General features: G+C 37.9%; 1 protein-coding gene and 1 pseudogene across 13 annotated transcripts in view; one reads left to right on the top strand and one right to left on the bottom strand.

Annotated features, from left to right (window-relative positions):
• TMEM232 (transmembrane protein 232) overlaps positions 1-21,889 on the top strand; it is a 293,389-nt gene that overhangs the window by 162,071 nt on the left and 109,429 nt on the right. For 10 of the 13 annotated variants that reach the window (XR_014838519.1, XR_014838518.1, XM_085014218.1 and 7 more), the window contains one exon: positions 11,412-11,650. Coding sequence is in view for 10 of the 13 variants with exons in the window: in XM_085014218.1 (XP_084870344.1) it covers positions 11,412-11,650 (239 nt within the window). In the remaining 3 variants the exon portion in view is untranslated. Of the gene's footprint in view, positions 1-11,411; positions 11,651-19,257; positions 20,978-21,889 lie in introns of those variants that run through there. The other 3 variants (XM_021084614.2, XM_085014222.1, XR_014838520.1) reach the window with 2 other exon arrangements.
• On the bottom strand, positions 739-1,692 carry LOC102157790 (E3 ubiquitin-protein ligase makorin-1 pseudogene; annotated as a pseudogene).

The raw sequence follows: 21,889 nt of genomic DNA, 5'->3' as shown, positions 1-21,889 counted from the left end.
AGGTTCCCAGGCTAGGGGTTGAATCGGAGCTGTAGCCACCGGCCTACGCCAGAGCCACAGCAACTCGGGATCCGAGCCGCGTCTGCAACCTACACCACAGCTCACGGCAACGCCAGATCCTTAACCCACTGAGCAAGGGCAGGGATCGAACCCGCAACCTCATGGTTCCTAGTCGGATTCGTTAACCACTGCACCACGACGGGAACTCCCCCTCTGCCCATTTTTTAATTGGGTAGTTTTTTCATATTGATTTGTATGAGCTTTTTGTATATTTTGTGGGAGTTTTTGTTTAAATAAGTTTATTTCTTGTAACTTTGCTCTGTTTAGATTATGTAGTTTTTGTTCAATTATGAAAACAATCTTTAAGGATGGTGGATTTTTGGCTAGCTTCATGGATGGAATAGGAAAGTGGAAAATGTAAAATGTCAGGAAACATACATTCAGAGCTAGAAAAGTTTGTTCTCTGAGCCTAAATTGGCTAATCCATTAAACATAATCTCCTCAGAAAAAGCATGAAGATTCTAACTGATACATAGGGTTTTCTCAATCCAATAAAAGTAGATATACCAACTAATCTAGAAGCTAGCTGAAATACAAAGAAGAAATCCCAACTGAAGAACACCTCAGTTTCAAGGTAAAATGCATGCATTTAAATGAGTTCCATCTGGTTGAAAGTTGGCACAAGATACTAAGTTCTTTCCCAAAATAGAAAGCGCAAAGGAAGATTGGGGAGGAGTCTCACTTTATGATCTTGCTCTCAAATTGCTTAGCACTCCTCCATTTGTGAATACATTTGAGACAGTTGGTGTGGTTGCAGTTGGAGAGAATTCCAACGTGGCACTCTCCGGGGTTGGCTTTCTTATTGACTACCTCCATGCAGATCCCACTTGCTGCTCTGGACAGCAAATGAGAGCTCCATGTCTTTCTCCTGGGCCTCAATGCAAGATTTGATGTGCTGTGATCTCTGGGTGGCATCCACTGGATGGAGACCCTGCAGCCCACACATATCACAGGAGTCTCTATAGAGAGATACACACAATTCTCCCTATAGCTGCACTCCCCCACCACAGCATAGGGGCAGAGCTGCTTCTTTGTTTCCAGTACCATTTGCTCTTCCTCTGACTCATTCTTGGTCACAGAGCCCTTCAGGGTTTCTTCAGTGCAGGAAGGGGCAGTACCGCTACAGTAGGGCTGCCCAGGAACAAACTCACTGGTGTTCACCCAGTCTTCTGAGCCTACTCCTACAGTTGCAAAGTTTGATTTTCTTGACTCTGCTTCACCCATATTCATTTCAACAATTGGTCCAACTGCTGCTGAGAGACTTGAGGAAGCAAGGGATGATTCTGCAGTTGTTTCTATTGGATCTGTACAGTTGTTTGTTCCTGTTTCCGTGGCTTGCTATGTTCATACCTGCAGCGGTCTCCATAAATTTAGTACCCTTGCTGAAAATACTTGCACGCTGGACTGTCGGAGAGGTCATGTGAATAGCGACGATTATCTCCTTCTTTACAAACCCCATGTATGAAATACCTGCAGGTGACTTGTTTAGTCCAGCTGCAGCCACTGCCATTGCTGCAGCCTCCTCCCACCCCTCAGCCCTGGAGGTGACTGCAAGGATAGGGGTGGGGAGACCACTGCTGCTCCTGCTTTTGATGTTGTGGCTATTGTTCAGGGAGCTGCAGCCTCCTCCATTACTATTTATCCCACACAGAAATGGCGCTAGAACTTCTGGGATCACATAGCTCCCATCCTGCTGTGGGGTGGGGGGGGAAGGTAGGGAGGGGAGGAGACTGAGGTGCCCCCCCCCCTTGGCTCCATGTCGCATCTCCAAGCATCTATATTTTGGATATTAACCCTTTATCAGACATATCATTTATAAATATCTTCTCTTATTCAATGGGTTGTCTTTTGCTTTTGTTCATGGTTTTCTTTTCTGTGCAAAGCATTTAAATTTAATTCATTCCATTCATTTAATTTTGCTTTTGTTCCTCTTGTTTGAGGAGACAGAGCCAAAAAAATACTGCCAAGATTAGAGAGTGCATTGCCTATGTTTTTTTCTAGGAGTTTCATAGTTTCCAGTCTTATATTTTAGGTCTTTAGTTGATTTTGAGTTTATTTGTAAATGATATAAGAAAAAGTTCTAATTTCATTCTTTTATGTGTACCTGTCCAGTTTTCCCAGTACCAGTTTTTGAAGAGATTGTGTTTTCCCCATTGCTTCCTTTGATGTAGATTAATTGGCTATATGTGCATAGGTTTCTTTCTGGGCTTTGTTCTGTTCCATTGATCTACACGTCTGTTTTTGTCCCAGTAGCACAAAGTTTTGTTTACCTTGGCTTTGTAGTGTAGTCTGAAGTCAGGGAGCATGATTCCTCCAACTTCATACTTTTTTCTTAACATTTCCTTGGTTATTTGGGGTCTTTTGTGTTTCCATACAGATTTTAGAAATATTCATTCTAGTTCTATGAAAAATGTCATTGCTATTTTGATAGGTATTGCATTAAATCTGTAGGTTGCTTGAAAGGATGGAAATTTTAACAATATTAATCCCTGCAACCCATGATCACAGGCTATCTTTCCATCTATTCCTGTCATCTTCAAGTTCCTTCATCAATGTCTTATAGTTTCAAAGTATAGATCTTTCTATACTTAACCTCCTTGGTTAAGTTTATTCTTGGGTATATTTTCTTTTTCTATGAAATTTTAAATGGGATTATTCTCTTGCTTTCCCTTTCTCACAGTTCATTATTAGTGTATACAAAAGCAATGGATTTCTGTATATTAATCTTGTAGCCTACAACTTTTCTGAATTGAGTTATTCTAGTTTTTTTGTTTTGTTTTGTTTTGTTTTTTGGTGTAGACTTTAGGATTTCCAATACATAGTATTGTGTCAGCTGCAAAAGTGATAGTTTTACTTCTTCCCTTCTAATTTGGGTAACTTTTATTTATTTTCTCCTCTGATTGCTGTGATGTAGGACTTCTAGTACTATGTTAAATAGAGTGGTGAGAGTGGGCATTCATGCTTGTTCCTGATTTTAGAAGGAGCCTTACTTTTTTTTTAATCATTGAGTAGGATGTTAGCTATGGGTTTGTCATAAATAGTCTTTATTATGTTGAGATATTTTCCCTCTATACCAACTTTGTTGAGAGTTTTATAAATGGGTATTGAATTTTGTCAAATACTTTTCTTGTGTCTACTGAGATGATCATGCAATTTTTATCCTTCACCTTGTGAATGTGGGATATTTACACTGATCTATTTGCATATATTGAATCATCCTTGAATCCTTGAAATAAAATCAGTTGTTCATGGTGTACAATCCTTTTTATACATTGTTGAATTTAGTTTGCTGATATTTTGTTGGGGATTTTGACATCTATATTCATCAAAGATACTTGTTGGTAATTTTCATTTTTGTAATGTCTGTCTTGTTTTGATATCAGGATAATGGTCGCCTTGTCGAATAAATTTGGGAGTGTTCCCTCCTCTTTAGTTTTTTGGAATAGTTTGAGGATAGGTAAAATTTGCTGGGGCCAGCTCAGCAGGATGGGGCTGAAGAACGGGTGCTGTGGAACTTAAGGAAAAATAGTTAACATAAAACAAGACACAGAGACATTTATCTTAAGTAAAGGTAAGAGCCGGGGGACTCAAGGTCTCAGGGACCAAGAGCGCCCTGCCTCAAGAAACCACACTGCTTTTATTCTGAGATCAAGTGAGGAGTGGCTATGGGTGGATGATACAGGGTTTGTTTACTATTATATAAGTTCTTTTACTATTTAAAAAGCCACTTAGGTGGTAAAGGGTTAAGCTCTTACTCTGACCTCTAGGCACATAACAGTTCTTAAGCTTAAGTCACTTATGCCTTTAGGTCTTTGCTCTTAAGCTTAAGTCATTTACCAGCACTGTGACTGTTTTTCCAAGAAGGAAGATGGGATAAAGTAAAGCAGGAAGATGGGATAAAGTAAAGAAGGACAAGATGGAGTTTTCAAGGAGACATGTCTTGCGACAAAAATTCTGTTTTATGTTTGGTAGATTTTTCCTGTGAAGCTATCTGGTCTTGGACTGTTTTGTGAGTTTCTTGATTACTAGTTCTGTTTCACTTCTTTTTTTTTTTTTTTTTTTTTTGTCTTTTTGCTATTTCTTTGGGCTGCTCCCACGGCATATGGAGGTTCCCATGCTAGGGATCGAATTGGAGCTGTAGCCACCGGCCTACGCCAGAGCCACAGCAACGCGGGATCCAAGCCAACCTACACCACAGCTCACGGCAACACCAGAACCTTAACCCACTGAGCAAGGGCAGGGACCGAACCTGCAACCTCATGGTTCCTAGTTGGATTCGTTAACCACTGCGCCACGACGGGAACTCCCCTGTTTCACTTCTAATGGTCATTCTGTTCAGACTGTCTATTTCTTCCTGATTTAGCCTTGCAAGATCTTATGTTTATAGGAATTTATCCATTTGTTCTTGGTTGTCTAGTTTGTTGGCATATAACTGTAGTATTCTGTCATGATTGTTTTTCTGTGATATCATTTGTAATTTCTCATTTGTGTCCTCTCTTTTTCTTGATGAGCCAAGCTAAAGGCTTATAAAATTTGTTTATTGTTCAAAAAAGTCAGTTCTTTGTTTTATTGCTTTTTTCTATTTTTTCGTGGGTCTCTATTTTATTTGTTCCTTTATCACCTTTATTATTTCATTCCTTCACCTGACTTTGAGCTTTGGTCTTTTCCTAATTTCTTTAGATGGTAATGTATGTTGTTGATTTGAGATTTTTGTTGTTTCATGAGGTAGGCCTAATGTTGATAAACACTATGTTTTCGAACTGCTTTTGCTGTGACCCATAGATTTTGGAAAGTTTTAAAAATTTTTTTTCACTTGTATCAAAGTATATTTTATTTCCTCCTTGATTCACTTGCTGAACCTTTGTTTTTTAGAAGCACGTTGCTTAGTTTCCACATGTTTGTGTTTTTCCCATATTTTCCTGTTATTGATTTCTTGATATAACTTGATACTTGATATAACTTCTGTCCTCTAAAATTTGTTGAAACTTGTTTTGTGGCCTACCATATGATACATCCTAGAGAACTTTCCATGTGCACTTGAATCCAATATGTATTTTGCTGTTTTGGGTTGGAAAGTCTTAGATATCTGCTAAATTCACCTGGTCTGTGTGTTATATAAGGCCAATGTTTTCTTACTGATTTTCTTTCTGGATGATTTGTCCTTTGAGGTAAGTGAGGTGTTAAAGTTTCTTACTACTACTGTATTATGTCAGTTTCTTCCTTTGTGTCTGTTAATATTTGCTTTATATAATCAGGTGCTCCTACATTAGGTGCATATGTTTACAAATGTTTTATTCTCTTGTGTTGATCTCTTTATCATTAAATCAGACCTTTTTTTTCTTTTATTACAAACTTGACTTTAAAGTTTACTCTGCCTGATATGAGTTTGCTATCCTAGCTTTCTTTTTATTGCTCTCTGCATAGAATATATGTTTCTATCCCTTCATTTTCGGTCTGCATGTGTCTTTAGCTCTGAGGTAAGTCTCTTGTAGGCAGCATGTAGATGGGTCTTGGTTCTTTATCCAGTCAGCCACCCTGCGGTCTTGTGATTAACTGACATTTAAAGTGATTATTGCTAGTTATGTACTCATTGCCATTTCCTTTCCTTTTAAAAAAATCTCATTGTGTGCCTTTTCAGGAAGATTTTTCATTATACTACTTCATCCCACCCCCTTTGTTTATTTGCAGGTCACACATTCTTTTACTTGTCATTGCTGGTAATACAAAATGAATTCCTTATTATTGAATTCTAATATGGGTACATTTTATATTTTCCTGGACCCTGAAATGGCCTTATGATATTTTTACTCCTTTTCTCTTTACTTACACAGCTTTCCTGTTGAGCATTTTAATTGTGTGTGTGTGTTTGTCTGCATACATGTTTATATTTGTTTACTGATACCAACATATTAATATTCTTTTATACACTCAAAATTGTTTAGATTTACTTATATATTTACATGTTTCTTTCTTTACTCTTCTTGAATCACTGACCTTCCATATGGGATTATTTTTATTCTGCTTGAAGAAAATCTTTTCATATTTTTTTCATGAGCATCTGCTTGTGGCTAATTCTGTCAGCTTTTACTGACAGAAGATTTTTATTCATTTTGACTTTGAAGGTAGATTTATGGCCAAGAATTCTGTATTGGTATGGATATGACAAAGTTAACTGTCTAATCAATTGCTGTGTTTATTCTTCTCCTAGCTGATATTTTCCTTGCATCATTTTTATGACTTTGGCCATAAAGTTTCTTCTCCAATTTATTATTAGCTAGTATATTTTAATGCCAAATTACATGTTAACATGTCTGTACTAGGTTTCAGGAATAATAATGTCTAAACTAACTCCCTTAAATTCCCCACATATAATTATTCAAAAGACCAAGGTAGTTAGCATCTATACAGTTTTCCAATTTTCTCTCTGTCATCCCTGTTCTTATAGCTCTGTTTTTCTGTTACTCCTGTGTGATCTTCTAATTTCCCTAAATTCCACAGCTGAAACTCTTTTTTATGCTTAATTTGAGGATAATTATACTCATATTTACTTCATATTTTAAAAACTGCCTTCTTCAGTGAGTTAATAATGGTACTGTAGAATAAGTTAAACAACTAAATCACGTATATGATAAGACAAAGCAGGATGATTTCAAAAGAATAAGCACATTTGGTCTTTAGGTCTAATGTGTTAGGGCAAATATTTTGAATTTATTAAAACTGAACTGTCTAGGAGTTCCTGCTGTGGCTCAGTGGGTTAAGAGTCCGACAGCATGGGGTCCCTATTGTGGCTTAGCAGGTTAAAGACCTGACATAGTCTCTGTAAGACTGTGGGTTTGATCCCTGGCCATGGTGTAGGGCACAGCTACAGCTCAGATTCGATCCCTGGCCATGGTGTAGGGCACAGCTACAGCTCAGATTCAATCCCTGGCCTGGGAACTTCCACATGCTGTGATGCAACCATAAAAATAAATTAAAAAATTGTGTTGTCTAGTCTAGAATAGTCTAAATTTTTCTATATAATTAATTTATCTTTATAGGTGTATTTAATTTTTTTCAGTAAAACATAAGCATGATAAAATAAAGTTTTCCCTTTTTTGGCACTATCGTGGCAACACTTATGTACAGAAATAAAACTACGAAAATTATTTATTCTTGAAGTTCCTGTTGTGGCTCGGCAGAAACTAATCTGAATAGTAACCATGAGGATGAGGGTTCAGTCCCTGGCCTCGCTCAGTGGGTTAAGGATCTGGTGTTGCCGTGAGCTTGGTATAGGTCACTGCTGTGGCTCAGATCCTGTGTTGCTGTGGCTGGGGTGTAGGCCAGCTGTAGCTCCAATTTGACCCCTAGCCTGGGAACTTCAATGTGGTGTGGGTGCTGCCCTAAAAAGCAAAAATAAATAAATAAATAAATAATAAATTCACAAACATCCTTAATTTTTAAAAATTTCTTACTAATTCCCACATTCCATTGAACCACTTATGTTATTATCTGGTGATACCTCTGAGGGGAACACGTTCTATGGCATAACATGGAAGTTTTTATTTACAAGTGGTAAAAACTGACAGTCTGTATATGCCACCTCACTGTTCGGTGTGAATAGAGAACATCTGAAAACGTTCACCTCGTACAGTGGTCTTGTGCCTCAGATGCTTTGATCTGAAATAAAATATTTATTCCACTCTTATGTCAGTTAATGCAAATGACTGTGATTATGGCACAACCTTTGTTTGTTCTCTCCTTCCCAACACCTTGCTCCCAGAAGCTTTCCTCATATAAGGTAATTATCATATTACCTACACAGAATGAAACACAGCCTTAATTATACACTACTGTACATTCAAGTGGGAAGGATTTTTTTCATAAGGATTAACTATACTTGTATGTGTATGGAATTAAAATGGATTTTCTGTTTTTATACTTCAAAAGTAAATATGCCATTCATATGATAACTATTGAATTTAATAAATTAAAGTTTTTGCTTAATACCTCAATTTATCTACATCACTGGTAAATCCTTTCCTAACGGTATTTTGTACTTTCAAGTCTTCTATGTTTTTAAATCCATAACAGTGTTCTATCATCTATAGTTCTTTTTATGTCTGTTCATAAAATTTGATGCTTAATGGAGGTTATATGAGAGATGAGATATTTAATAGTATATTTGAAATGAGAAACATTTCTAAATAGATCCCTAAATATGAGCCCTTTATCTGACAAATTCAATATAAACCCAACTGTTGCCTGAGTACTTGGGAAAGAAATCAAAAACTGTCATATACTCACAGTGGCATAATAAACAAATGTTAATTGATGTGCTTTGTTTGAAATACTTCCAGGGAGACTTGCAATGAGCAAGGCTCTTCTTTATAGGCAATTCAGCAGCATATGTTGGCACATCTAGGAAAAGTCATCATGTATAAATGCTTTCTGCCATCTGGTATATGACCTAAAATATCAAAAGGAAATATGTACAGTTAAAATGAATATGTGACTTTATTCAGAGTACCTTGACTCATTAGGTAAAGCATTTGGTGGTTAACATTTTGTGGTGAGATCTAAAATAAAATTTGTTTTTATTTTTAATGACATTTCCATAATCCTAATGTACTCTATAAAGCAGCAAAATAGAACCAGCAGCACTACTGGTCTCTAATCTCTCAGTATCTTTCTCCCTCCTCCCCCTATATGGCTCTTCTTTCAACACAAGTAGAAATTCTTTTTTATTTTTTATCTTTATTTTTTGTCTTTTTGTCTTTTCTTGGGCCACACCTGTGGCATATGGAATTTCCCAGGCTAGGGGTCTAATCAGAGCTGTAGCCACCGGCCTACGCCAGAGCCAGCCACAGCAACTCAGGATCCGAGCCGAGTCTGTGACCTACACCACAGCTCAAGGCAACGTGGGATCCTTAACCCACTGAGCGAGGCCAGGGATCGAACCCGAAACCTCATGGTTCTTAGAAGCGTTAACCATTGAGCCAGGACAGGAACTCTGAAACTCTTGAGTGTGGAAAGGGAGAGGTATCTTTGGGAAAGTATGATTTCTTTAAATACTTGTTGATAGAATTATAATATCACAGACATTGTTTTAAGAATACAAAAATATTTACACAGTTTTTATAGTGCACCAGTCACTGTGCTAAGTGTCTCTCATGTATTAACTCATTTAAGCCCCATAACTCTCCCACCACCATAATCACCGTACATATGGGGTGGGGGATCTGAGTCTAAACAAGTTTTCAGTAAATAGTTGTTGGTGGATGTACCCATGAGTGAGCTTAATCCAAAAGCTCTGCCATTTCCATGTCATCCTGCCTCCAAAATTAAACATGTAAACATGGAACTAACATAAATTGAAGAACTTTTGAATGTCAGACACTATGCTAGAAAACATATTCAATTTTTGTGTTTGATTTTCACAGTAACCTGGGAAGGAGGGCATTATTATCATTCCATTTTAGGAATAAAGAAACATACTCAGGTTAAGTAACTTGTGCAAGATCACACAACTTGTAAAGTGGGAAAATGGATATTCTCATCTAGTCCTTTTCTTAAACTACTACATAAGTCCTTCTTAAACTTTAATATGTATAGGAGTAGGGTCTGAAATTCTCGGTAACATGTTCCCAGGTAATGACAGTAACAGTGGTCTGAGGACCACGGTTTTAGTAACAAACAAGGAGTTACTTTTGCTCTCCTCCTTGGTGAGATTTTATAACTCCTATAGGAAATACTCTTTTGAGACTGCCAATGAGTCCCTTATATTTGAATTTTGAAGTCTGAAGAAGATATTATCATTTTAAATATGCCCAGACCTGGAGTTCCCGTGGTGGCTCAGAGGAAACAAATCCGACTAGGAACCATGAGGTTGCGGGTTCGACCCCTGGCCTCGCTTATTGGGTTAAGGATCTGGCGTTGCCATGAGCTTTGGTGTAGGTCACAGACATGGCTTGCATCCTGCATTGCTGTGGCTGTGGTATGAGAAACATTTCTAAATAGATCCCTAAATATGAGCTGTGGTGCAGGTTGCATCGGCTCGGATCTGGCATTGCTGTGGCTGTGGTATAGGTAGCAGCTGCCACTCAGATTCAACCCCTAGCCTGGGAACTTCCATATGCTGTGGGTATGGCCCTGAAGGAAAAAAAAAAAAAAACAAAAACAAAAACCAAACTAAACACAGAACATAGGCCTAGAGAGGCTAACTAAATCTCCCATGTTTGCATTCTTAATTAGTAAGTGGCATAGCCAGACCTGATTTCAGACCTTTCCCATCTTTCCTGGACTTTTTTTCCTGCAGAAAAACAACCAAAACTTTTTATAGATAAGGCAAATATGCATTTGACCGATGTTTGAAACATTTCCTTAAGCTCAATGCTTTGAGCATTACTAGGAGAGGAAAATTGACCTAGGCTTTAAACCAGGGAACCATCTTGAAAGATGTGGGAATGCCTTCATTTTGCTGCTAGAAAGACCTCACACCTAGATCTATAGCCTGTCCAGTCTGGGAGAGAAGAAGGTAAAAATAGCCAAATGAGACAGGATGAAAGAACTTCAGGATTCTATAATGCAGGGTAATTCTCTCCTGGAAACAGTGCATTATGACAGAAATTATGTCATGAAAAGACATTATTTTTGTTGGTCCATTCATTTATTGACATATTCATTCATCACTTTCTCAGCAAGGCAAGAGCTTGTAGTAATATATTTGGGCAATACTATATATTGTTATTGTCTCTGAAGTACCTTTTCTTATGAAAAAAGTAATCCAGGAAACAAAGCAGAATAAACAGTCTGGGTACTGTGATTACCATTTCACAGATGAACATGCAGACTTTGAGACACTAAATAATGTTCTAATAATCATAAGAGCTACTAAGTGTCCTAGGCACAACTTAATTTCTTATTTCAAATTGAATGCTCTTTCCATGATTTCGACCTGGTTAATAAGCAAAATTTCCTACTGACTTCAAGGAAATTTTAGATTATGCACAGGGAAGTGAAATTCTGACTTGATAAAACATACATTTTACTTTAACTGATTGTTTAACTTCTTATTAAATATTATAAATGCTTGTGAAATTGTGTGCAAAGTATACAAATTTAATATAGAAATTATAGCACTAAAGTTTTGAAATTTCAAGACTGGTTTCCTTCATTTCAATGAAAATTCTTGTTTCAATTTTTAAAGTCTTTTAGGAAATTTCATTTTTTTTCTTTTAAAGCTTATTTTTATTTAATGGGAAGAATGCAGTGTTAGTCAAAGAAAATAAACATGCATTTTATCTTGTATTTAATAAATCATTTTTTCTCTCATTTAATTCTATTTCTGGTTCTTTTTTCTTTTCTTTCAATAGGCCGAGATAAATGACCCAACTGATCCTTTCAGCAAGTATAGTACAAAAGTTCCATTAAATGTAGGAGATGAAAATTTCGCCAAATATATAGGATGGAGAATTGCCAACACACTCTCCAAACTCTTCTTCCCTGATGCCTGTGTTCTTCCTTTGCAAAAACCATTGCTAAGACGGAACCACAGGAAGTATCTAAATAAAAGGCAGGATTCCATGAAGAGAGTTCTGCATTTTACTTTAAGGTAAAGTGAAGCACTATTCAAAATAGTTCTGCTTTTCTAATACACTACATTTCAAAGTCATGTAAATTAGGGATAATCATGTGCTGCTTTATTTAACTCAGTTTCTCTTTTTTAATTCAAATCTTGACTCTATCACTTCCTGGATATTTTATCAGAAGCAAGTACTTCCTTCTCAAAAAGTGTTTCCTCATGCTTAAAAATAGGTGGTATTAGATGATATAAATCAATGTTTTAGTAGAGTGAAAGCTTCCTTTCCACACTGACTGACATTAACCTGGTTTCCTCCATCTCTGCCTGTCATTAATTGCTGTTTATCCTTCCAGGAACTATAAAAAATAAATATAAGAAATTATTATTATTACTATTATTTTGCTTTTTAGGGTTGCACCCGCAGCATTTGGAAGTTCCCAGGCTAGGGGTCCAACAGGAGCTATAGCTGCTGGCCCTACCACAGCCACAGCAACTCAGAATCCGAGCCATGTGTGTGACGTATACCACAGTTCACGGCAATGCTGGATCCTTAAACCACTGAGCAAGGCTAGGGTTCCTTGCATCCTCATGGATCCTAGATTGGTTCCTTAACCGCTGAGCCTTGAAGGGAACTCCAGAAATTATATTTTTAATGTTCCCCTTTCACTATGGTTTATGGAGTTATAAACAATCTGTTTAGAAAAGTTCTTTTCATTTTAAGATGGAAATGTCACATTTCTCCTAGGACCTCTAAAGACTCGCTTTGAACATTTCAGTCACTGGTGCATTTGAAATATTTTTGCTATGTGGTGTGAGGTATTGATCTAAATGACTCCTCACTTGTCCCAACAATATTGATGAGTCATCTCACTTCAACATTTTTTTGTGATTTTGAGTCCTATCTTTATCAAATACTAAATACCCATTAATTTTTCTTTATGCTCTAAAATAATTTCAGGAATTCAGAATTATATACCTTTTAAGTTTTGGTGGAATTTCTTCTTTTTTCTTTTTCAAGGAACATCCATTTATCTATCTTTCATTTCGTCGTTTGCTTTATGTTTTTAAAAAATGAAATATTAGAGAAATAACTGAAATCCCCTGAATACCCCTCCCCAATCCCATTGTCTCACCTTCTTGGAAGTTCTTCTTAAACCATCAGTATTTATGGCTTCTCTAAGGGTAGTTTGTCAGGTCCTTCTATTTTGTGTGCTATTGTCAAGGCTGATACTCACTCATAATGTGCAGATACAGCAGATTCACTTCTTACTGTTCGAGGCCCCTGCTGTAAAAGGAGCATCAGTCCTTAACAGCAGTCTCTTTGGATCTTTTGCCTTCTTTTTAAGTCAGTTTTAACAAATCTTTCTTTAGATACTGTGTATTTTATCCCATTTTTCAGAATTTTTTTGGCCATAATTGAACAAAGTAGTGTCTTGAGATTTCTTTCATTTCTCTGTTTTTGTGGTTATTTCTCCCCTAACCAATTTTCATTTTGTGTATTTGCATTTTGTCCTCTATATTCTTCTTAATTAGCTTATTTGGTATTGTATCTATTTTGTTTTTGTTTTTTTTTTTTAGTGAGCCAGCTTTTGGATTTAACTCACGTCTTTTTGTTCTTATGTCTGTGAGTCTGTTGCTTCTCTTCTTTGATCTATTTTGTGGCTTATTTTCTAATTTCTTGAAGAAGGTGCTAAATTATTTGGGAAGTTATCTTTCTCGGCATTTGCCTAAATCATTATTTAAGTTCCAAAATCATGTGATTGTTGCTGCCCAAAGTCAGGTGTAGTAATTGGGCAGGACATGGCCAGAAGGCAGCCTTTCCTTTTGTGCACACAAATAGTCAAGAGATAAACAAATACATGCTTGAGAAGATTTTTGGCATAGGTTTACGTTTTTTTTTTTCAAGAATTCTTAAATCAATGAGGAAGAGAGGTAGATTTGGACCTAAGGCTCACACAGCCTGTACTTGAGTGGTCTCCTGTGCAGTGCAGAAATCAATATTATAAAAATATTCTTCAGCATGTATCATAACTATTTATACAATTGCAGTATGTTCAACTTACAATGAAAAGGCCAGCTTTAAATGTTACAGGTATTGAGATTTACTTTTGAAATCCCAGAAGTCTTCTATATACTCTTCAAGGACCACAGACATGGAAGCAAAATCAGTCTGGCACCACAGAGAGGACACTGTACAAGTGTGCTTTGGTTTCTCCTCATGATCAGTTAAAGGAAAAATAGAAAGAAACTAGAAAAATAAAAGAAACATGGTATTGATAAAAGGAGATTCAAAGGAACAGCAGGGGAAAAGGTAAATACACAGTAAAAGGCAGATGGAGATGAATGGTGCCTGCGGGGACCCCCTAAAGGGAAAAACCAAGAGAGAGAGACAAGAAAATATTAGGAAGGCTTAAAATAGCAGAGCAGAGAAATTAAAGGTAGGGGCAGAGAGAAAGATGAAGGGGATCAAGAGGAAAGGGAGAAGAAATAAGAGGAGGAACATACTAAATATGGAAAGTACAGGTAGAGAGATATACCTGGGGTTTGGGAATTGGGCAAGAGAAGGAGAGAAAAGAGGTGAGGGATGGGGTTGAGAGCCAAGGAGTCCTTTAGGTTTTGAAGGATTAGTAAAGGAGTCTTCTCATCAGGGCGCACAGTTCATTGCATAAAAGAGAATCATTCATCACTGATCTCTGACCAAAGTGTCATCTCCTTATTCATTTTTTTGCAGCTCGTTACAGCCTCTAGCAATTAGACTTGGGTTGGTTTCTGGCTTGAATGAGAGCCACAGCAACAGAGCTGCCAGAGCTTCCCTCTAGCAGAAGCCCCTCACATGGCACCCTTCTTGCTGTAGTGCATGGGAACCGTGCCCCCTGTGTTGTGTGTATTGTCATCTCCAGTTGGAGTAAACTCATCTCTGGCCACAATAGATGTGAGTGGAGTAGGGCTATAGTTCAATGACCAAGATGAAGGCTAGGCTTAGGCCTGGGTGACCAGTCTCTTACTGTCTGTCAGGAATAAGGGATAGACTTGCCTTTAAAAAAGTTGAGGAGTTCCCTTCGTGGCTCAGTGGTAACAAACCTGGCTAGTATCTAAGAGGACGAGGCTTCAACCCCTGGCTCTTCTCAGTGGGTTACCCATCCAGAGTTGAGGTGAGCTGTGGTGAAGGTCGCAAATGTGGCTTGGATCTGGCATTGCTGTGGCTGCGGTGTAGGCCAGCAGCTACACCTCCAGTTCGACCCCCTAGCCTGGAAACTTTCATATGCCACAGATGCTGCCTTAAAAAGCAGGGAAACAAAAAGATGTATTATCTCAAATTTCCTGTCCTCCTACCTGTTAAATATGCCCCATCTTCTGCAGGGAGGAAATGCTGGAGGGAATGCCGGGCAATGCCGGATCCTTAACCCACTGAGCATGCCCGAGATCGAATCTGCAGCCTCACACATACTAGTCAGGTTTGTAACCCGCTAAGCCACAATGGGAACTCCAAGATAATACATTTCTTTATGGCCTCGGAGCACTAAAGCATACTTATGTCAGTGTGAGAATCTGAAAATCTACTGGTAAGGAGAAAATAGGAGCTTCCTTATTGATGAAGTGTCCACTTTATCTAATGACTTCTAATTTTTTTCTCAAAATATTTTTTCCTCACTTATGTTTTTCACCCTATAAAATTCTCTGAAAACAGTCTTTCTCATATATGTTTGTAAACATATATTTTGCTCTGTGTAACTTGCAGATTTTACTTCTTTCCTTTATAAAATTTTTCAAAAGAAAATTCATTGTTTTTCTTCTGTATATTGAATTTTGGGGAGTTTGCTTTCAGTTAGTAAGACATGCTGTTGGATGCATGCTCTTTTTGCCCCTCAGCGTTTTTTTAAAATAAAAAAATCATTATGTTTCTTTATCATAAAAACCACAGCCCAAAAAGCAGGCATAGAATACTTTCACTTCAAAGCATAGATTTTTTTTTTCCTTTTCTCTCTTTGTCAGTAAAACTATCTTACATTCACCTTAAGGCTGAGAAGTCAGAACTCAAGATCAAATTTTCAAAGAACCAATTCCCACATCTATACTTTTTGGCTTCTGAGATTGCTTGTAAGTGTATTTCCTAAGCTTATGACTTGAATCCCTAAAAGTGCACAACTAATTATTTGCACACATATAAAGACTAGGAGAATATTAACAAAAATTAATCTTGGATTAGGCTTAGTTTGCTTAGAAATTTTGCATAAGAAGACTTGATTCAGAAGACCAGCACCTGGAAGAGGGCCCATGTACAAGTGGCAAGAATGGACTGAAAACATCTGCAGCCATTCAGGCAAGACATCTTATGTAGCTGATTTCATAAACAAGGTGGTTGTACTGAAGGTACTACATCTCTTTTATAAAAGGAGCTAATTCTAAGGTAGTAGAACTAGGAGTTGCTAACATGCCCTTCATGGACCAAGGAGGGGAAAGGTAGACACATCACGTCCCATGAGATAAGCTTTACTGGAGAGATCAATGGTGAGCAAAAAGAGGCACATGGTCCCCATTTCTCAACTAACTTGTTGAAAAGGTTGCTGGAGTCTGGAGAAGACTAGACTTTAAACTGGGTTTGCGTTTTGAGGGAAGAGACACTGCCTAGTTCTGTCTTCTTCTAATGGAAGGGTGGACACTGCGTTCTCAAAGAAGAACGAACCATTTTGGGCTCAGCTGCCAAGCCATCTGAGGTTGGGCATCAGCAGCACAGAGGATGCTAGAAATGCAGATGCTCAGGACTTGGATCCTTTGGGAAATGCTCTGAATAGTTGTGACTGGACATCACTAGGTTCCTTGGAGAATTGGGTTCACCTCATGGGAGATTCTTGGGACCCCTAGTTCTTCTAGCTGACAAGTTTCCTGGCAGTTCAAGATGAATCTCCAATAGTATACTCGAACGATTCTGCTGCTCCCCCCCACATGAATGCATTTTATAAACAAGGCACCATGCTAAGCACTACCCTTAGATGTAGATATGACCATTTTATCCATTTTATAGATTTTTTATTCTCTAAAAAATCTCTTATTTGTAGAAATGAATGCTCAGAGATTTAATAATTTTCCCTAGAATTGTAACCATTACGTGCTAGAGTTTGAACTCAAGTGAATGCATGCTGACTTCTGAGATGACTGTGCTGATTTCTTTCCCCTCTTATCAACTTCATCTGATGGCAAAGCCTTGAGCAGTTGTCAAAAAACTTATCTCAGGTCATAAGAAAAGACTTTTTATAGGTATTTTTTAAAATTTCTGTATCTTGATTTTCAGAACTTGATTTTGATTAAGAAACATTTATGGGGGGTCCTGCATATCTCTAGTTAGTATTAAGAAATTTATGTCAAAGAGGAGGCACTTTCTATTAAGTAGTATGATTTTGCCCAAAGCCAGTGGAGGAAAAAATATAATATATAATACATATGTCATATATTATATTTTTATAATAGATTTTTTAAAGGAGAGCTTCAAAAGATTCTTAAATAAAATGCCTTAAACATATCTTGTCTAGTTCTGTTTCATACATGGGAACAAAAGTCTATGCCTCCTTTATAGAATATCAAATGCTTTATTTTAGAGCTTTTTTTCTGATTGATTGAGAGTAAGTTACTTAACTTCTTTGACCCTCAGGCTTCTGATCTTTAAAAATGTAAAAGCTGTACATCCCTCTCAGGTTTGTCCTGAGTATAGAAGGAAAGAATGTAGGTAGAGTCTGGACATGATGGTTCGTTATCTTTTTGTTCTATAATTTAGTAGATTTCTAAAATTTTTATTTTCTTTATAATATTTATTTCTTAACTCGATACGATTGTGATAAACAACAAGTGGAAAATTTACGTTGTTATGAATTGCTGCTAGCAACTTTTCAAAGAGAACGTGTTCTTCATGATGATTTCCTTTTTCATTATGTTTTGCTTCCCTTCTTGTTTCTAGTCTTTTCATTAAAACACAATTCTGGAATTCCCACCATGGTGCAGTGGGTTAACAGTCTGACTGCAGTGGCTCAGGTTGTTGCAGAAGCACAGGTTTGATTCCTGGCTCAGCACAGTGGATTAGAGGGTCTGGCTTTGCCGCAGCTGCAGCTCTGATTTGATGCCTGGCCTGGGAACTTCCATATGCCCTGGGTGTGCCTGAAAAAGAAAAAAAATAATAATTCAGATCTGGTTCTGTGTTTTATATGCATTTTAAGGGTAGGGAGTCAAGACGCATTATGGAACATAAGTTTGGAATCTTGGTATAACATGGCTGATTATAATTTTCAGCTGGAGAGAGAGAATGAATGGGTCTTCAGAGACGGGCTTCTATGTTTTGAACCTTTGTAAAATATTTTTAAAATTTTGGTTAGATGATCAGCTCAAATCAATAATTTAAACTGTTAAAACTTCTAGAGATTGAAGTGGTATTAAAAGTGAAGTCTGATTGCCAGTGACAGAACTGGGCTTTTCCAACATATGACTTTCCAATATATGACTCAGTTTACCTTCGGTCTTGTCTGGGAGATAGGTCACTCCCCATCTGTCTTATGCTGTCTCCTTTCCTTTCCTGCCTCTCCAGTGGGGCTTGGGTCTGAATAGGAATTTTAGGTCTCATCAGCGGGGCCATAACTTTAGATGCTACTTTCACCGTAGTGGCTTTGTGCCTCTAAGTCAGGTGACCAGCTGCAATATGATCATCAACCCCAGGAGTTCTCCATTCAGGGTGACATAATATGATGCAGCATCTTCAAATTGGCACAAGTATTACAGTTAACTGGGTGAGATGTAAAAATATCTTGTTTCAAATACAGATTAATTAGAATTAAAATGACAGCCCGATGGGAAGACAGAGAAGTCACGTAAAAAAAAAAACAACAATGAAATTTATGGGTTTTTCTGTGTTTTCATGTGCACTTTGCTCTTTCAAAGAAAAGGGCAATGTTGTTCAGCTTGTGATGAACTGCATTTGCAGTGCTTGACAAGTGTTTATTACCTGCTTTAATCAAATGTAAACCTGAATATGACATTAATCAAATTGGAATAGTCTCCCCACTTTTTAGCTTCTCAGAAAATATGAAATAAATTAGTTAAAGGGCTTAATTTCCCCCTATTTCTAAATGTCTCAATAGGATCAAGTACTTGATCAGGCACATGAATCTTTGAACACCTTAGGGCAGGTGCTTTCTGTCTACCAACCAATCCAGTCTTTCTTTTCCCAGGCTGTCTCTTGGTGTGGATTTCTTGACTTTTTTTTTTCTTTTTAGAGGCAGATCCTGGCATATGGAAATTCCCAGGCTAGAGGTCAAATCAGAGCTACACCTGTCAGCCTATGCCACAGCCGCAGCAATGCCAGATCTGAGCCACCTCTACAACCTATGCTGCAGCTTGTGGCAACACCAGGTCCTTAACCCACTGAGTGAGGCCAGGGATTAAACCCGCATCTTCATGGATACTAGTCAGGTTCATTACCATTGAGCCACCACAGGAACTCCTGTCTTTTAAAATTTTTACCAATCTTTCCAATTTTGTTTAAGATTTGTTAATGCTGTATTTATATCATTAATAGTGGCACACTATGTCTATCAGTTTATTCATCAGACAAGGTGCAAAAATATACATTTAAGAGATTAACTTTCTCCCCTTAGCATCTTAAGGTCTAATACTTCACATCGTCCATGAGAAACTAGAACACAGCCCAAACAAGTCAACCAGACTACACCAAAATGTTCTTGCCTAGGACTGCAGTGAAATCAGAAGCCTCAAATCAGGTTCCAAATGCTCTCCAAACAGGCCCCAGATTTCTGCAGTATGGAACCCAGTGGAGGATTGCAATGACTGGGAGGGATTGATGGAAGGTACCAATAAGGAGGATGAACGATGGTGCCATGAATTGTATGAAAATTGTGTGACACATCTGTTGCCTGCATGTCTTCATTATCTCCAAACTATATTGCTGCTGCATTTCTAGAATTTCTGCATTTGTTTATAAATTCAGTGTGTGCTACATATCTTTTTCCTCCCAAACTTAATTTTCACATTATAAATTCCCTTTTCCTTGTTTTTTTTTTCTTTCTTTCTTTCATCTTCCACTTCCTTCTTAAATAGGTGCATCTATATCCAACACTTATCATGCCTTGTATCTTTAGTAAATTGTCATAACCATTTATCATTCTGAATGGCTTCCACTTTCAACACCAACTCTGTCACTGTAGTATAAGATCAGTAATTGCTAAGCATCCATCATATCTGATGTGATAAGTCACTTGATTGTTGGCTGTTCACAATAGTTCAGTAACCTGAGTCTTGTCGAGCTAGAACTAATGTCTTCCAGTGTTTTTGCTTGTTTGTTTTGTTTTGTTTTGTTTTACTACATCAGGATATTCAAAGGAAAAGTCTCCTTTCACATTGTAATTTTACTAAACTATTTATACAAGCAAACCAGTATTGTCATACAGAAGTCAAAGCACGGCTGCTTGATAAATCAGCTACCTATTAGCACAGTGATATCTGGCAAAGAGAGTCTGCAATAAGTGAATCATAGCCCCCCCACCCCGCAAAAATAAGTCTCATATGATGCTTTCATAAGCTTCTTCTTCTCTCTGGGCTATAAACAGCACATGTTGCAGCCAGCAGTGATTTCCAGGAGTCTTTCTGCAAAGGCCAAGCATTAAAAAAAAATGACATACTCATCCTCACAAATTCTGAAATGCCTATGGATCTATAATGTTCACCTTCTGGCCACAGATAAAACATAAGGAGGACAATAAGCAGTGAATTCCATCTGGTGCTCAGACAACATACCTGGCGGGACCATATCTGGTTGGAAGAGAAGAGCCTAGGAAGTGACACAGCTTGGGCAGGGTCATTAACCCCCACTGGGAACCTGGGCTATCACCTCTTTGTTTATATCTGCATATTGATCTCTGAGGCATTTTTGACAAGTGTGAGTTGACTTAACCCAGACCGACTCCTTTCCAGGTTTATTTTCAGCCTATCTCTATAGCACAGCCCTGGATGGGGAGGGAAGGAGGGAGCCATGGAAGTGGCGGCAGGAACAGCAGCCCAGACAACTGAACAGGCCCAGGCATCTTAAGTCTACCAGCAAGACCCTCCGCTTCATTTAGATAAGCTACAACATCTCTCTATTCACCCAGCTGTCCTCAGCCATCGCAGAGCACTTTGCTGGCACTGAAGGACAAGCATACCTGTGACAAGTGCAGGTGCATAAATGGCAAATAAAATAATTCACAGGTTCCTTTATCCCCCCTCCTGTTCTATTCCATGTACTACTCTATTAATAATCCCAATGTTATAAAAATCTCTCCCTCTTGATTCTAATATATCCATTGATATAACACTTGAGTCTAGATAAGACTGGTGAGTAGTAGTATTACTCTGAATTCTTTCACTCCTGGCTCAGTCATGTTAGCCTTGAATTTCCAAGTTTTATTGCCACTAGGTTAGATATGTTCGGGAATATGACAAAGTGATAGGCCTACAGTTGGGGTCATTTGTTTGGAAGATATGAAAAAGAAACTTTTTTTGGGGGGGGGGTATATATACACGGAACACTATTTAGGAAAGAATATACTTAAATGAAAAGAAGCACTAAAGGATTTTTCAAGAGGGCATTTTTCTTTCTTTCCTTTCTATTGTCAAGGATGCGGCTAATCTAACCATGGCTCAGTGGTGTTTCCAATCATCAGAAATGGAAATTCCTCAGTAGTTCGTATGCGCTATTGCTGAGCAAGTCTCACCAGCAGAAAGCTGTTCCATCTCTTTCCCCGTTAATTGTGGCTGTATGTTACCACATGAATGGGGATTGGTCAAGAGGGCAGTAAATTTGATTGATGTAGACAGCCAAAGTAGGCAATTCAGACCCCTAAAATTCCCTTTAGGACTTGAATGATCCTATTTGGCTGTCTTGGTGAGTCACAACAGTGGGATGACAGGCATATTTTCCCTCCAGTATGTGGATAGCCAACTCCAATACGGTTTTCTCAGCCCGCTTGCATTTTGATTCTATTGGAGACTAAAAGAAGGGGTAAAACTGATCATAAAATATATTGTCATTCTCAAGTTCAAGTAGATTTTTAAAATAACTGGATAACAACCTGAGGGAAAACAGACTTGCACTATAAACAAAGCCAAAGAAAACAAACCTCCCACTTCCACAACAATATAAGGTTGGTGGAAAAAAAATAGGTCAATTTAACACCCATTTGTATCTGTAAGCTGTGATAGAAAGGACACGTCTATGAGTTCCTTTTGTGGCTC

This window comes from Sus scrofa, chromosome 2 (genome assembly GCF_054392235.1).
Source record: "Sus scrofa isolate SSC_HxYL_T2T_F1_AM1 chromosome 2, Sscrofa_HxYL_maternal_Yorkshire_Landrace_v2.0, whole genome shotgun sequence".
Classification (NCBI taxonomy): domain Eukaryota; kingdom Metazoa; phylum Chordata; class Mammalia; order Artiodactyla; family Suidae; genus Sus; species Sus scrofa.
The sequence above is the reverse complement of the archived record's forward strand: the minus strand, read 5'-3'. Positions and strand labels throughout refer to the sequence as shown.